Below are 14,583 nucleotides of genomic sequence, written 5' to 3'. Positions count from 1 at the left end.
TGTTCGCCGGCTGTTGATCTTGCAGATTGTAACCGCGAAATTGTGAAAATTGTGGTAGTCTAGTTAGAAGCAGGGTTGCAAGCTTCGACAAACATCACCTGCGAGTATGATACTTATTAATACGATCATAGAACGATGACTATTCAATTGTCATGCTACAGTTTACCAGTTTACTCCAATGCAAAGATGGCTCGATCTTCATTGTCTTACAAAAAATCGGACCCATAGCATCGTATGCATAGCAGCACTTCTTTTAAATTGGTGCTCTTTTCTAGGGATCATAAGAAATATTATATTTATTGCGAAGAACAAAGGTGCTATGATATGCAATATTGCTTCTTTCCATGGGATATTCCCTGCAAAGTAGAACACATTTCCCCTGTCTATGATTGTTGGTTTGGACCCACGCGTCATAGACAGGGCGCATGTCAAAATTGTGCAATTAAATTTTCTGTGGGGACAAATACATGTATGCCCCCGAGTTCAATATTCATCGCAACAGTTTCAGAGCAAAGAGAAGCTTTGCATTCATTATTCGCATAAGTTTTAGAATTTCTGGTATTGAGTGACAAGTTATTGAATTGCAATTGCACTGATATGTTATTTTAATTTTTGCACCCATTGCCCTGTAAAAGAAAGGCAAATCCTTATATTTTTTTGCAAGTGGCCACATATTTATTTTCCTCAACTGTGAAATCAATGGCACCTTCTTACTGCTACATCTGTGCAATGTACTTGTTATACTGATCTATCCATCCATGTATGATCTCAACTTCCTGTCTCCTTTGTTCTACAACCCAGTCTGGGTCATCCTTGGTTGCAGATCTGAAGTCCAAATGATGGGCCCCTGAACAGCACCACCACAAGTAGTCATGCGTTAGTAAGTTCAGAATACTTTTGACCTTGCATATTTTCTGCAACTTCATGTTTACCTTTCTCTGTGACAAGAGCAATGATATTGGATGATATGTTCTTGAGAATCCTGATAGCATTTTGAAAAGAAAGAATATTAGTATTGTTTACTATGGTAAAAAAATACCTGAATGGTTGAAACAATCAATTGAATAATTCAGATAGTGAAATCTTTTACTCTTACCCCCCTCGACTCCACGGGTCTCGCATCCCGTTGGAGAAGATGATGTTGCTCCCGAACCTCTTGAGAACTTTGTCAATTTTCTGCAGTGGATTGTGCAATTCAGTAGCACCAGGTGAGCACATGCCACCCACCAATTGTTGCTACTGACGGTCCATATGTAAACACTAAAAAAATCTGAAATAAACTTACATGGCCACCATATTCAGTAGTGATCCAGTTCATCCTCGGGCGAACCTCATAGCTAGCAAAGCAGCCCTCGGACTTCTCTTCGTAGCTGAAGCCGGATGGCGGAAACATGCTCTCATTCGACACCGTCATTGGCATGACCATCTCTGTGCAAGCCTGCACATAAGTTGTTTCAGGAAACAAACACATACGAACTTCAGTCTTGGAGTGTTATCAGTAAACTACATGTATGTCACTGTCAGTCAGGATTTTACCTGCCAGCCCCAGCCGCTGAGGCCATGGGGGTCATCCCCACCCTCTACCTGGAAGCATTTCTGGTCGCCTGTGTAATTGTAGTACAGACTCGCCGCTGCGAAAGCTTTTTCGACGACGTCTGCACCCGCGGGAAAAGAATCAATGATCTTGCACATCTGCAGAAATGTCAGGGGAATTACATGCTTAGCAGAGGAGGAAAAAAACAGGTCCTCTTTTTGCATGACTCAGTTTAGTAACTCCGAAACTCTTGTTTCTTTGTCCATTCACTTGATGTAATGCAGGCAAGAGTAAGGGATGTAAATTGGGTTACAAGTGGCTAACCTCCTTGACAGGGTAAGCAGGCAGATTCATCATGAAATTGGCTGGAGTTGGATAGTCCACCATGGCTGTGTATGTGAATGCCGTCCATAGCCAGTTGGACAGCGAACTAGGGAAGCGCACGGTCCTAAAAGTTGAGGGATAACACAACGTCAGTCATCATCCATTCATTCAAATACGGCGCTCTTCATTAGTTCACCACACTGGCAATCTTGTCAAGATGAGGTTTTCATGTCGAGTCATGTATGCAGCTGAGCTGAGTGTCTATGTCAGTAGCAAATCTATCTTTTGGACTTAATATACATTCTCTAGGCCTGCAAGTCATCTTTTTTCATGTATTTCCTGCCTACAAGGTTTGACTATTTGTTTGCTTTACTTACACTTCACACAAAGAAAACAATACTTGCGGTCTTAATCCCATGTTTTTCTCCCTATATTAATGAATGGGGTATTGGATTCATGCTTAAGCCAGTTACTCCAAAAGTCCGAACTCATGGAGAGAGGCGGACAATATATTTCAGCACTCGCCCTCACGTCTAGGATATTTTAGTCCTTCGACGTTGGATTGATGTAGGTCGCGGAATCTTTTTTTAATACAACGCAGGGTCTTGAACTCAAGACCTTTTTGGATGGAGAGAGACGGCGATATATTTAACATGGGGTCTCCCCAGAACTTTTCTTTTTTGACATGTCCCCAGCAGTTTTTAGTGAAGGAAAAAGGAAGGAAGAATCTCCTTGTATGTTATGATTGAGAGTTGGTGGTGTGTTGGATAAAGCTTACTTGCAGGCCCTGAATGTTTTGCTGAGCTCCAAGAGGCCTGTGTCGCTGGATCCCCTGTCATCAAGCACGTCCCAGGCCGCCTTGATGACACTGAAGCATTCTAGAAAACACATGTAGAGCTCAGGATCATAGCATGCACACATTAATCATGGCAAAAATGACAAAAGTGCATTTGCTGAAACAGATCTGAAATATTCCTCACATAGCCCTCTTCCAACAGCATTTCGGGCATCAAGATGAGCTCAAATGAAAATGATGCAATGAGATGAAATGATGTACTCATCGAGGCGAACATTTTGATATGCTACACGCACGAATCGGAGCTACGGATGCCGAGTTGTGGCATGCAGAAAAATGCTAAAAGTCAACCCTCGTCCCAGATCTAGATCCAAGCACTATAGCACGCGCGAGGAACGAGGTTCGCCGGATTTGTCGCCGGAGATGACGGAGCTCACCGGAGTTGATGGAACTTGCCGGATCCGCCGACGTGGGTATCGCCGAAGAGGATGAACGACGACGAGGGGAGGCGGAGGAGACCGGGCGGCGCGGGGAGGTCGCGGCGGAGGAGCGCCTCCGGCCGGCGACGAGGAGCTGCGGCCGGCGCGGATCTTGCGGCGGCGCGGCGAGCCGGTGCGGGCGAACGGCTGCGCGCGGCGTCGGGCGCGAGGAAGAGGATCGGGCGAGGCGGCGGGAGGCGATGGGCCGAGAGGGACGGACGCAGGCCCCGCGGGCCTGGCGCAGTCGGCAGCGATGCGGTCCCGCCCGGGATAGGTGGCGTCGGCGGATTGGTCGGCAGCGGCAGGCGAACACGTCCGATCGGTGGGATTTTGTCCGGCGGCGGCGGGGACGAAAAAGACTAGGGTTAGGGTCGGAGAAGACCCGGAAATTTCGAGGGGAGACCTATTTATAGAGGTAGGGGAGCTAGGAAGCTCCAAATGAGGTGCGGTTTGCAGCCACGCGATCGTGATCGAACGCTCTAGATGATGGAGGGGTTTAAGGTGGGTTTTGGGCCACTTTGGAAGGGTGTTTGGCTGCAACACACACGAGGCCTTTTCGGTCCCTCGGTTAACCGTTGGAGTATCAAACGAAGTCCAAATGGTACGAAACTTGACAGGCGGTCTAGGGGTAGTAAACCAAGGCCGCATGACAAGTATAGGTCTAGTCCGAAAACGTTTAACCCCCACACACGAAAAGAGGTAGAAAGGGACACCGGAGGACATAGGAGCACCGGAATGCAAAACGGACAACGGGGAAAATGCTCGGATGCATGAGACGAACATGTATGCAAATGCAATGCACATGATAACATGATATGAGATGCATGACAAAGACAACACACACGGAGACAAAAATCCGACAACGATGAAATAGAATAATTTAGTGCCGAAAACGGCAAGAGTTGGGATACAAATAAGGTAAATTACATCCGGGGTGTAACAACACTCCACCACTACGAAAGGATCTCGTCCCGAGATCTAGGACTGGAAAAACTCTGGGTACTCAGAACAGAGGTGATCCTCGTGTTCCCAGGGGGCTTCACGGTCGGAATGATGTGACCACTTGACTTTGAGGAATTTGATTTACTTGTTGCGAGTCTTGCGCTCAGCTTCTTCAAGGATAGCAACGGGGTGCTCACGATAAGAAAGGTCTTCTTGGAGATCAATGTCTTCGAAGTTGACGGCGCGGTCAGGGTTCTTGAAGCACTTGCGGAGTTAAGACACGTGAAACACGTCGTGCACGTTTGCAAAGTTGGAGGGAAGCTCAAGTTGATAGGCGAGATCGCCTCTCTTGTTGACGATCTTGAAAGGACCCACGTATCTAGGGGCAAACTTCCCTTTGATACCGAAGCGACGAGTACCTTTCATTGGAGAGACGCGGAGGTATACATGGTCTCCGATCTCGAAAGCCAAGTCACGATGCTTACTATCATAGTAACTCTTCTGGCGCGATTGCGCGGCTTTGAGATTATCACGAATGACTTTGCACATCTCTTCTGCCTCTGTGATCAAGTCATTTCCAAGAAGTTGATGTTCACCAGTCTCTGACTAGTTGAGAGGAGTACGACACTTCCTGCCATAGAGAATTTCAAATGGGGCCTTGCCCGAACTCGCTTGGAAGTTGTTGTTGTAGGAGAACTCGGCATATGGAAGACAATCTTCCCACTTCATACCAAAGGAGATAATGCAAGCCCTGAGCATATCTTCGAGAATCTGATTGACACGCTCGACTTGGCCGCTAGTTTGGGGATGAAAAGTTGTGCTGAAATAGATGTTGGTGCCCATGGCCTTATGAAAAGAATCCCAAAACTTGGAGGTGAAGATGCTGCCATGATCTGAAGAAATTAACTGTGGAATGCCGTGCAGAGAGACAATCCGGGAGGTATATAGCTCTGCCAATTGAGCTGCTGTGATGGATTCTTTGATTGGGAGGAAACGAGCCACTTTAGTGAGTTTGTCGATGACAACGAAGATAGCATCATTGCCACGCTTGGACTTTTGAAATCAAGTCACGAAGTCCATCTCAATGTGGTCAAACTTCCATTCTGGAATGGCAAGAGGTTGGAGGAGACCAGCTGGTCGTTGTTGTTCTACCTTCACTCTTCTGCAGACATCACATTCATTCATGAACTGAGCAATCTCGCGCTTCATTCGAGTCCACCAATATGACTACTTGAGGTCATGGTACATCTTTGTACTCCCAGGGTGGATGGAGAGGAGTGAATTGTGAGCCTCGTTCACAATGACTTTACGAAGGTCACCTTTAGGCACAACAATGTGATCCTCGAAGAAAACAGTATCCTTGTCATGAAGACGATAGCACTTGTACTTGGGTTGACTCTTGGCAATCCCAATCTTCACCTTCTTCACCATAGCATGAAGAAGTTGAGCCTCGCGAATCTGATCTTCCAAAGTAGGAGAGACTTGGAGGTTGGCGAGGAAACCTTGAGGAACAACTTGCAGATTGAGTTTGCGGAAAGCTTCACATATCTCGGGTTGGTAAGGCTTGAGAATCAAACTGTTGCAGTAAGCCTTTCTGCTCAATGCGTCAGCAATTACATTGGCCTTGCCTGGAGTATATTCGATGCTCAGATTATACTCTTACATTGGTCTGCCTGAGGTTGAGATTAGGCTGAGTGAAGATGTACTTGAGACTCTTGCGATCAGTGAAGATGTCCACTTTTCGTCCCAATAAGAGATGTCTCCAAGTCAAAAGAGCATGCACAACTGCCGCCAACTCGAGGTCGTGAGTGGGGTAGTTCTTTTCATTGGGCTTCAACTGGCGAGAGGTATAGGCCACAACTTTCTAATCTTGCAACAACACTGCACCAAGACCTTGCAGAGAAGCATCACAGAAGACCTCGAACGGTTTGGATTCATCTGGAGGAGTCAGAACTAGAGCAGTGACTAATTTCTCTTTCAGGGTGTTGAAAGCGATGTCACATTCAGGAGACCAAATGTACTTGAAGTGCTTCTAGAGAAGGTTGGAAAGAGGCTTCGCGATCTTTGAAAAGTTCTCAACGAACCTTCGACAATAGCTTGCGAGCCCAAGGAAGCTGCGGAGTTGCTTCACGTTCTGAGGTGGTTCCCAATTCACAATTGTAGACACCTTCTCCGGATTAACCGCTACACCCTTGGCAGAGATGATATGCGCAAGGTAGAGAACCTCATCGAGCCAAAACTCGCACTTTGAAAACTTGGCATAGAACTGATGTTCTCTAAGCTTATCCAGCACCAAATGCAAGTGCTTGGCATGATCCTCCTTGTTCTTGGAAAAGACCAAAATGTCATCGAGGTAGACCAAGACGAAGTCATTTGTGTAGGGGTTGAAGATGAAATTCATCATGCGAGAGAATGTTGGAGGAGCGTTGACGAGGCCGAAAGACATGACAGTGTATTCATATGAACCATAGCTTGTTCTGAATGCTGTCTTGGGGATATCTTGCTCACGAATTCGAATCTGGTGATAGCCCATATGGAGATCAAGCTTGGAGAATACTTGAGCACCTTTGAGTTGTTCAAACAGCTCGTTGATGTTGGGAAGTGGGTACTTGTTCTTTATAGTCTTGTTGTTCAATGGACGGTAGTCAACACAAAGTTGGTCCGTTCCATCCTTCTTCTTCACAAAAATAACTCCACAACCCCACGGAGAAGAACTAGGTCGGATGAGACCCATTCGCTCTTGTTCATCAAGTTGCTTCTTTATCTCCTTCAACTCTTTAGGTCCCAGCTTGTAAGGACGTTTGCAAAAAGGTTCCGTGCCAGGCTCAAGATCGATGACGAATTCAACTAGCCGGTGTGGAGGCATTCCTGGAAGCTCTTCTAGAAATACGTCTTGATATTCGCAAACGACTGGAATTTGAGAAATGGCATGCAGTTCACCCTTCTCATTGAGAGAAAACAGTATAATGGTATCATCCCTTGCGGCAAATACAATTACATCCTCAGACGAATGAGTCAATTGAATCTTCCTGGCAGCGCAATCAAGCTGAGCCTTGTGCTTAGAAAGCCAATCCATTCCAAGAATAAGATCAATATCTGAGTTACCAAGGACCACTGGAGAGGACAAAAACTTGTAGTCGCCCAATGTGATAGAGACATCGGGAGCAACCAAACTAGAAGTCAAAAGCTTGCCGAGAGAAACAACTTGCATGACTTTGGGCATAACCTCAGTATCAACATTGTGCTTCGATGCAAATGGGAATGACAAGAAAGAATGTGATGCACCAGTGTCAAAAAGTACTTTTGCAGGAACATCGTTAACAGGAAGGTTACCCATGATGACATATGATGTGTCCTCTGCCTGAGATGCGTTCAACAAGTTGACCTTGGCATGCTTGCGGTTATGCTTGATCACTGCGGTACTTGCAGATCTCACAGGAGGAGGAGGAGGAAGACGCCTCTGATTGAGGCATTTGTTGGCATAGTGACCCTTCTATTGGCACTTATTGCATGTGACCTCCGAGAGTGGACGGTGATACGGAGCACTTGATCTTGGAGCTTGAGACGAAGTCTTGTTCTAAAAGCCAGGGTTGGGTGGGTGGGAAGATCCATTGCCACCTTTGCTCTTCTGCTGATAAGGCTGACGGAACGGAGGAGGAGGCAGCCAATACTTTTGCTGCTTAGCCACTTGAGTTGAGGAAGAAGGAGTTGCATCTCTGACTCGCTTCTTGGAAGCATCGTACTTTAGTTGGGAAGCCTCTTGCTTCATTTCCATGTTGTAAAACTCATCGTACTTCTTGGGCTCAAAAAGGACGAGAGCTAGCTGGAGTTCTTCTCTGAGACCACCCCTGAACTGGTATATCATGCTCTTCTCGTCAGGGACGTCTTGCTTAGTGAAACGGGCGAGCTTCTGAAACATGATGTTGTACTAGTAAACAGACATAGTGCCTCGCTTCAGGTTGCGGAATTCCTCACGCTTGCTTTCAACAACACTCTGAGGAATGTGATGAGCTTTGAAGTCTTCACGGAATTCATCCTAGGTAATCACACGGCCTCCTCTGGAATCTTTGTATTGCTGAAACCATTCTGCAGCTTGGTCTTTGAGTTGGAAGGAGGCAAACTTGACAAAGTCCTCAGGCCTGACGTTACTGCACTCGAAATGCTTGCATATGTCCACGAGCCAATCATCAGCGTCTGAGGCCTCGACACAGTTGCTGAAGGTCTTTGGCTAGTTAGCAAGGAACTAGTTGAGTGTAGCAAACTGATTCTAATTGTTGCCATGGCCTTGGTTGCGCTCTTGCAGAATTTGCATGATCAGCTGCGTGTTTGCATTGGTAACGGCCATCACAGCTTGCCATGCCTCCGGAGGTGGAGGTGGTGGTGGCGGATCCTGATTCTGGTTCTGACCCTTAGCAGGAGCCATCCTGAAGAGGGTGACATCCGTTAGCATCTTGACTGAAATATATTCAAGCTGAATCAAACGGATTGAAATTGCAACTTATAGTCTTCACATCCGAACAAAATGAACGAATGCATTCCAATTGAAATGGTCACATTTCCATAAATTGAGAAGCCACTAGATAGAGGTATAAGAAAAACAACAACGTACGGACAAGAACAAATACTTGGTGAGGATTACCCAATCCCAAACCAAATATCCGCGGAAGAAGAACTAGAGCTACAAGAATTCCCACCTATGAAACTCCCGAACCTTTCTGGTTATGCAATTAGGTGTTGGGGATACAGGGGAAGCATAATATCTCACCCAAATCTAGCAAATCCTACATCCAGTTGTATCCATCCTTCAACACATAACCGAGAAAACTTCGGAAATCATTTACCTCAACCTTCGAAAAGCATCTGTTTTACAAGTTATGGCACTACTCCCGAACTCCCGCCCAGTACTGGGTGGCGTCGAGGTTATCTCACCAACAACTGCATAAAAGAGATTTTTGATGTCGGTAAAACTCAGGTATTCCAGAATCTCAACGATAAAATTGTGATGACAACACCTCGGAGCTCAACTCCCCGGGACACTGCCACAACCCCTAAATGTCAGGAGGCACCAAGAACAATGTTCTCGTCACAAAACCATCGGAACGATTCCAAGATACCCGTGTGATCCTAAATTTTTTTTTTGAAATTTGAGAAGAGAAGAGTCAAAACTCTACGTCAGGATGCCTCACCAGAGCGGCGAAGGGACTGAGGAGTAAAAAGAATTCCTAACTCTATGATATATATAATCCTAAAGGACTCAAAACATTTTTCTAGACTCAACAACGCCAACGATTCGATCAAGCAGGGGGCTCCTAAGGTCAGGGAAGGCTCTGATTACCAACTTGTAACGCCCTCGATGCGGCTATATCTCCTACGTGTCGAAGCACGACTTAGAGGCATAACCACATTGAAAGCAATGTCGCAAGTGAGCTAATCTTCACAAACAACCCATGTACATAAATAAAGGGGAAAGGTACATAGTTGGCTTACACTCGCCACATCACACAAATACATAAATAAGTCACTACATTCATCCAATACACTCAGGGTCCGACTATGGTACCAAAATAAAGATCAACCCCCAAATGCGGCAACATCCCCGATCGCCCCAACTGGGCACCAGTACTGATCATCTAGGAAAGACACATAGTAACGACGAGAGTCTTCATCAAACTCCCACTTGAGCTCGGTCATATCATCTGGAACGGTATCATCGGTCCCTGCATCTGGTTTTAGAAGTAATCTGTGAGTCACGGGGACTCAGCAATCTCGCACCCTCGCGATCAACACTATTTAAGCTTATAGGTAAGGTAAGGTATGATGTGGAGCTGCGGCAAGCGACTAGCATATATGGTGGCTAACATATTCGCAAAATAGAGCGAGAAGAGAAAGCAAAAGCACGGTCGAACAACTATGATCAAGAAGTGATCCTAGAACAACCTACGTCAAGCATTACTCTAACACCATGTTCACTTCCCGGACTCCGCCGAGAAGAGACCATCACGGTAACACACTGGGTTGGTGCATTTTAATTAAGTTAAGTTTCATGTTATCTACAACCGGACATTAAAAAATTCCCATCTGCCCATAACCGCGGGCACGGCTTTCGAAAGTTCAAATCCCTGCAGGGGAGTCCCAACTTAGCCCATCAGAAGCTCTCATGGTCAATGAAGGATATTCCTTCTCCCAAGACAATCCGATCAGACTCGGCATCCCGGTTTCAAGACATCCTCGACAATGGTAAAACAAGTCCAGCGACACCGCCCGAATGTGCCGACAAATCCTGATAGGAGCTGCACATATCTCGTTCTTAGGGCACGCTCAGATGAGACATCCTACGAGTAAAACCAACCCTCAAGTTGCCCCGAGGTGGCCCCGCAGTCTACTCAGTCGGACCAACACTCAGAGGAGCACTGGCCCAGGGGGGTTTAATAAAGATGACCCTCGGGCTCTGGAAACCCAAGGGAAAATAGGCTAGGTGGCAAATGGTAAAACCAAGGTTGGGCATTGCTGGGGAGTTTTATTCAAGGCGAACTATCAAAGGGTTCCCATTATAACCCAACCGTGTAAGGACCGCAAAAATCCGGGAACTTAACACTGATATGACGGCAACTAGGGTGGCAAGAGTGGAACAAAACACTAGTTATAAGGCCGAGCCTTCCACCCTTTACCAAGTATATAGGTGCATTAATATAAACAAGATAATATCTTGATATCCCACCAATAAACAACGTTCCAACAAGGAATGATCTCCAATCTTCCCCTGTAACTAGCAATGCTATAAGAGGGGCTGAGCAAAGCGGTAACATAGCCAAACAACGGTTTGCTAGGACATGGTGGGTTAGAGGTTTGACATGGCAATATGGGAGGCATGATAAGCAAGTGGTAGTTATCTTAGCATAGGCATAGCAAAAGAGCGATCATCTAGCAAGCAAAGATAGAAGTGATTTCGAGGGTATGGTCATCTTGCCTGCAAAGCTCTCAGAGTTTCTTTGATCCTCGTAAGCGAACTCAACGGGCTCCTCGTTCACGAACTTGTCTCCCGGCTCTACCCAAACAAGAACAACAAGCAAAAGGAGCACAATCAACCATGTGCAATGCTCAAGCAACATGATGCAAACATGGTATGATATGCGGGATGCGGTATGTGATGCATATGCATGATTTGGAAAGGAATTATTAAACCTGGCCTCAACTTGGAAATCCAAGAGTGCCACTGGAAAGGTGAGTTGATTTTGGTTGAAATCGATATAAAGATCACCGGAATCGGATGCACGGTTTGGAAATGGCAAGCAAAACAAATATGGCACCGACCTGTGATAAACAGCAAGTGGCCAAGTAAATGCATCAAGATAAACATGCTACAGCACTCAAACATAACAACAAAATACATGGCAGGGATCTACTCATGATGCTTGACAAAAGATGAACACTGAGCTACGGCTAATTCATCCATTAACAGGTTCAAACAAGCATGGCAAAAGTGCAAAAGATTACTGGTTTCAGACTTGGTGAAATAACAACAAATCAGGAATTTATCATCAGGAAGCAATCTTTAGAGCATGAAACCTACATGCTACAGGAACATATCATGGCAAAGCAAGGCATGGCATGAAGCTACTCAAAGCACATAACAAAAGTCCCTTAGTGACCTTGAGCCAAGAGGGATCAGAAAATACAATTGCAAGCATGTTGTTGACACACGAACATGTCACGTGTACCCTCGACGCCGGGGGTGATGCACCGCAGCTCACGTCGAAGGAGACCCGACCGACAGCGCGATATGCAAGACAGTCGACGGGCGCTTTTGCAGACCCGAAAACCCCACACCCCGGGGAGGGACCCCGTTAGGGAGTGCGGCGGCTATGGGCTGCCCTAGGTCGATTCGCTCGCCCCTAGAGCCTCGGAATTCGCAGCTCTCAAACACGAAGAACAGCGAAGAATGAGAGAGATAAAACGTAGATGAAAAAGTAGTATATTGATTTGTTCGATTGTGTGTTGTTCAATCGGCCGTCACCCCCAACATATATAAGAGGCGGCTGGACTTCCCGTACAAGCAAAGGATTCATCTAGGCTTTCCTTACAAGAAAATTACTGTTGGGTTTCGTAGTAATTTCAAAAAAAATCCTACGCTGACGCAAGATCATGTGATGCATAGCAACGAGAGGGGAGAGTGCTGTCTACGTACCCACGCAGACCGACTACGGAAGCGTTGACGCAACATAGAGGAAGTAGTCGTACGTCTTCCCAATCCGACCGATCAAGCACCGAAACTACCGCACCTCCGAGTTCGAGCACACGTTCAGCTCGATGACGATCCCCGGACTCCGATCCAGCAAAGTGTCGGGGAAGAGTTCCGTCAGCACGATGGCGTGGTGACGATCTTGATGTACTACAGCAGCAGGGCTTCGCCTAAACTCTGCTACAGTATTATCGAGGAATATGGTGGCTGGGGGCACCGCACACGGCTAAGGAATAGATCACGTGGATCAACTTGTTGTTCTTGATCTATCTTTGGTGCTAGCCCTGCCCCTCTATTTATATCTTGAGCCCTGGGGTTGAAACTTGGAGTTAAAGCCTTCACAAAGTCGGTTTCACCCGATAGGCAAGAGTCCTTCTCGGACTCCAGGGCCAGACGCCAGGGATCCCGGCGTCTGGACCCAGACGCCAGGGATCCCGGCGTCTGGCCCCTGCACTCCGCAAAACTTCCTTTTGCGCTTTCCAAAAACCTTGTGGGCTTTCCCCCTTTGGCCCAAATAAAGTGTTCTCGTACCCAAACATTTCGGGAAACATCCGGAACCCCTTCCGGTGATTTCTGGAACCCTTCCGGTGACCAAACACTATTATCACATATATCAAACTTTATCTCTGGACCATTCCGGAGTTCCTCGACATGTCCGTGATCTCATCTCGGACTCCGAACAACCTTCAGTACATCAAAATGCATAAACTCATAATATAACTGTCATCGTAACCTTAAGCGTGCGGACCCTACGGGTTCGAGAACAATGTAGAATGACCGAGACACGTCTTCGGTCAATAACCAATAGCGGGACCTGGATGCCCATATTGGCTCATACATATTCTACGAAGATCTTTATCGGTCAGACCGCATAACAACATACGTTGTTCCCTTTGTCATCGGTATGTTACTTGCCCGAGATTTGATCGTCGGTATCCAATACCTAGCTCAATCTCGTTACCGGCAAGTCTCTTTACTCGTTCCGTAATACATCATCTCACAACTAACATATTAGTTGTAATGCTTGCAAGGCTTATGTGATGTGCATTACCGAGAGGGCCTAGAGATACCTCTCCGACAATCGGAGTGACAAATCCTAATCTCAAAATACGCCAACCCAACATCTACCTTTGGAGACACCTATAATGCTCCTTTATAATCACCCAGTTACGTTGTGACGTTTGGTAGCACCCAAAGTGTTCCTCCGGCAAACGGGAGTTGCATAATCTCATAGTCATAGGAACATGTATAAGTCATGAAGAAAGCAATAGCAACATACTAAACGATCGGGTGCTAAGCTAATGGAATGGGTCATGTCAATCAGATCATTCAACTAATGATGTGACCTCGTTAATCAAATAACAACACTTTGTTCATGGTTAGGAAACATAACCATCTTTGATTAACGAGCTAGTCAAGTAGAGGCATACTAGTGATACTAAGTTTGTCTATGTATTCACACATGTATTATGTTTCCGGTTAATACAATTCTAGCATGAATAATAAACATTTATCATGATATAAGGAAATAAATAATAACTTTATTATTGCCTCTAGGGCATATTTCCTTCAGTCTCCCACTTGCACTAGAGTCAATAATCTAGTTCACATCGCCATGTGATTTAACAGCAATAGTTCACATCACCATGTGATTATCATCCATAGTCCACATCGATATGTAATCAACACCCAAAGGGTTTACTAGAGTCAGTAATCTAGTTCACATCGCTATGCGATTAACACCCAAAGAGTATTAAGGTGTGATCATGTTTTGCTTGTGAGATAATTTTAGTCAACAGGTCTGTCATATTCAGATCCGTAAGTATTTTGCGAATTTCTATGTCAACAATGCTCTGCACGGAGCTACTCTAGCTCATTGCTCCCTCTTTCAATATGTATCTAGATCGAGACTTAGATTCATCCAGATCTGTGTCAAAACTTGCATCGACGTAACTTTTTACGACGAACCTTTTTGTCACCTCCATAATTGAGAAATATTTCCTTATTCCACTAAGGATAATTTTGACCGTTGTCCAATGATCTACTCTTAGATCACTATTGTACTCCCTTGCTTAATACAGTGTAGGGTATACAATAGATCTGGTACACAGCATGGCATACTTTATAGAACCTATGGCTGAGGCATAGGGAATGACTTTTATTCTATTTCTATCTTCTGCCGTGGTCGGGCTTTGAGTCTTACTCAATTTCACACCTTGCAACACAGGCAAGAACTCTTTCTTTGACTGTTCCATTTTGGACTACTTCA

General features: G+C 45.8%; 1 protein-coding gene across 1 annotated transcript; it reads right to left on the bottom strand.

The window, feature by feature from the left end:
• Window positions 1-652: 652 nt before the first annotated feature.
• On the bottom strand, window positions 653-2,728 carry LOC123155006 (lysosomal Pro-X carboxypeptidase-like). The gene is made up of 7 exons (XM_044573589.1): window positions 2,637-2,728; window positions 1,859-1,982; window positions 1,537-1,692; window positions 1,286-1,438; window positions 1,097-1,176; window positions 933-982; window positions 653-847 (listed from the first exon to the last, which is right to left on the bottom strand). The coding sequence occupies exons 2-7, from the start codon at window positions 1,919-1,921 to the stop codon at window positions 717-719; spliced, it is 633 nt and encodes a 210-aa protein (XP_044429524.1). The 5' UTR covers window positions 1,922-1,982; window positions 2,637-2,728; the 3' UTR covers window positions 653-716.
• Window positions 2,729-14,583: the final 11,855 nt, after the last annotated feature.

Source organism: Triticum aestivum, chromosome 7A (genome assembly GCF_018294505.1).
Source record: "Triticum aestivum cultivar Chinese Spring chromosome 7A, IWGSC CS RefSeq v2.1, whole genome shotgun sequence".
Lineage (NCBI taxonomy): Eukaryota > Viridiplantae > Streptophyta > Magnoliopsida > Poales > Poaceae > Triticum > Triticum aestivum.
Note: the sequence above shows the minus strand (reverse complement) of the source record. Positions and strands in the feature narration are given on the sequence as shown.

Bases quoted from the DNA above. Each gene is read 5' to 3' on its own strand.
- LOC123155006 (XM_044573589.1), bottom strand. From the start codon at position 1,921: ATGGTGGACTATCCAACTCCAGCCAATTTCATGATGAATCTGCCTGCT. The intron at 1,693-1,858 runs GTTAGCCACTTG...ACATTTCTGCAG, and splicing joins CTGCTTACCCTGTCAAGGAG to ATGTGCAAGATCATTGATTC. The intron at 1,177-1,285 runs GTAAGTTTATTT...AATCCACTGCAG, and splicing joins CTACTGAATATGGTGGCCAT to AAAATTGACAAAGTTCTCAA.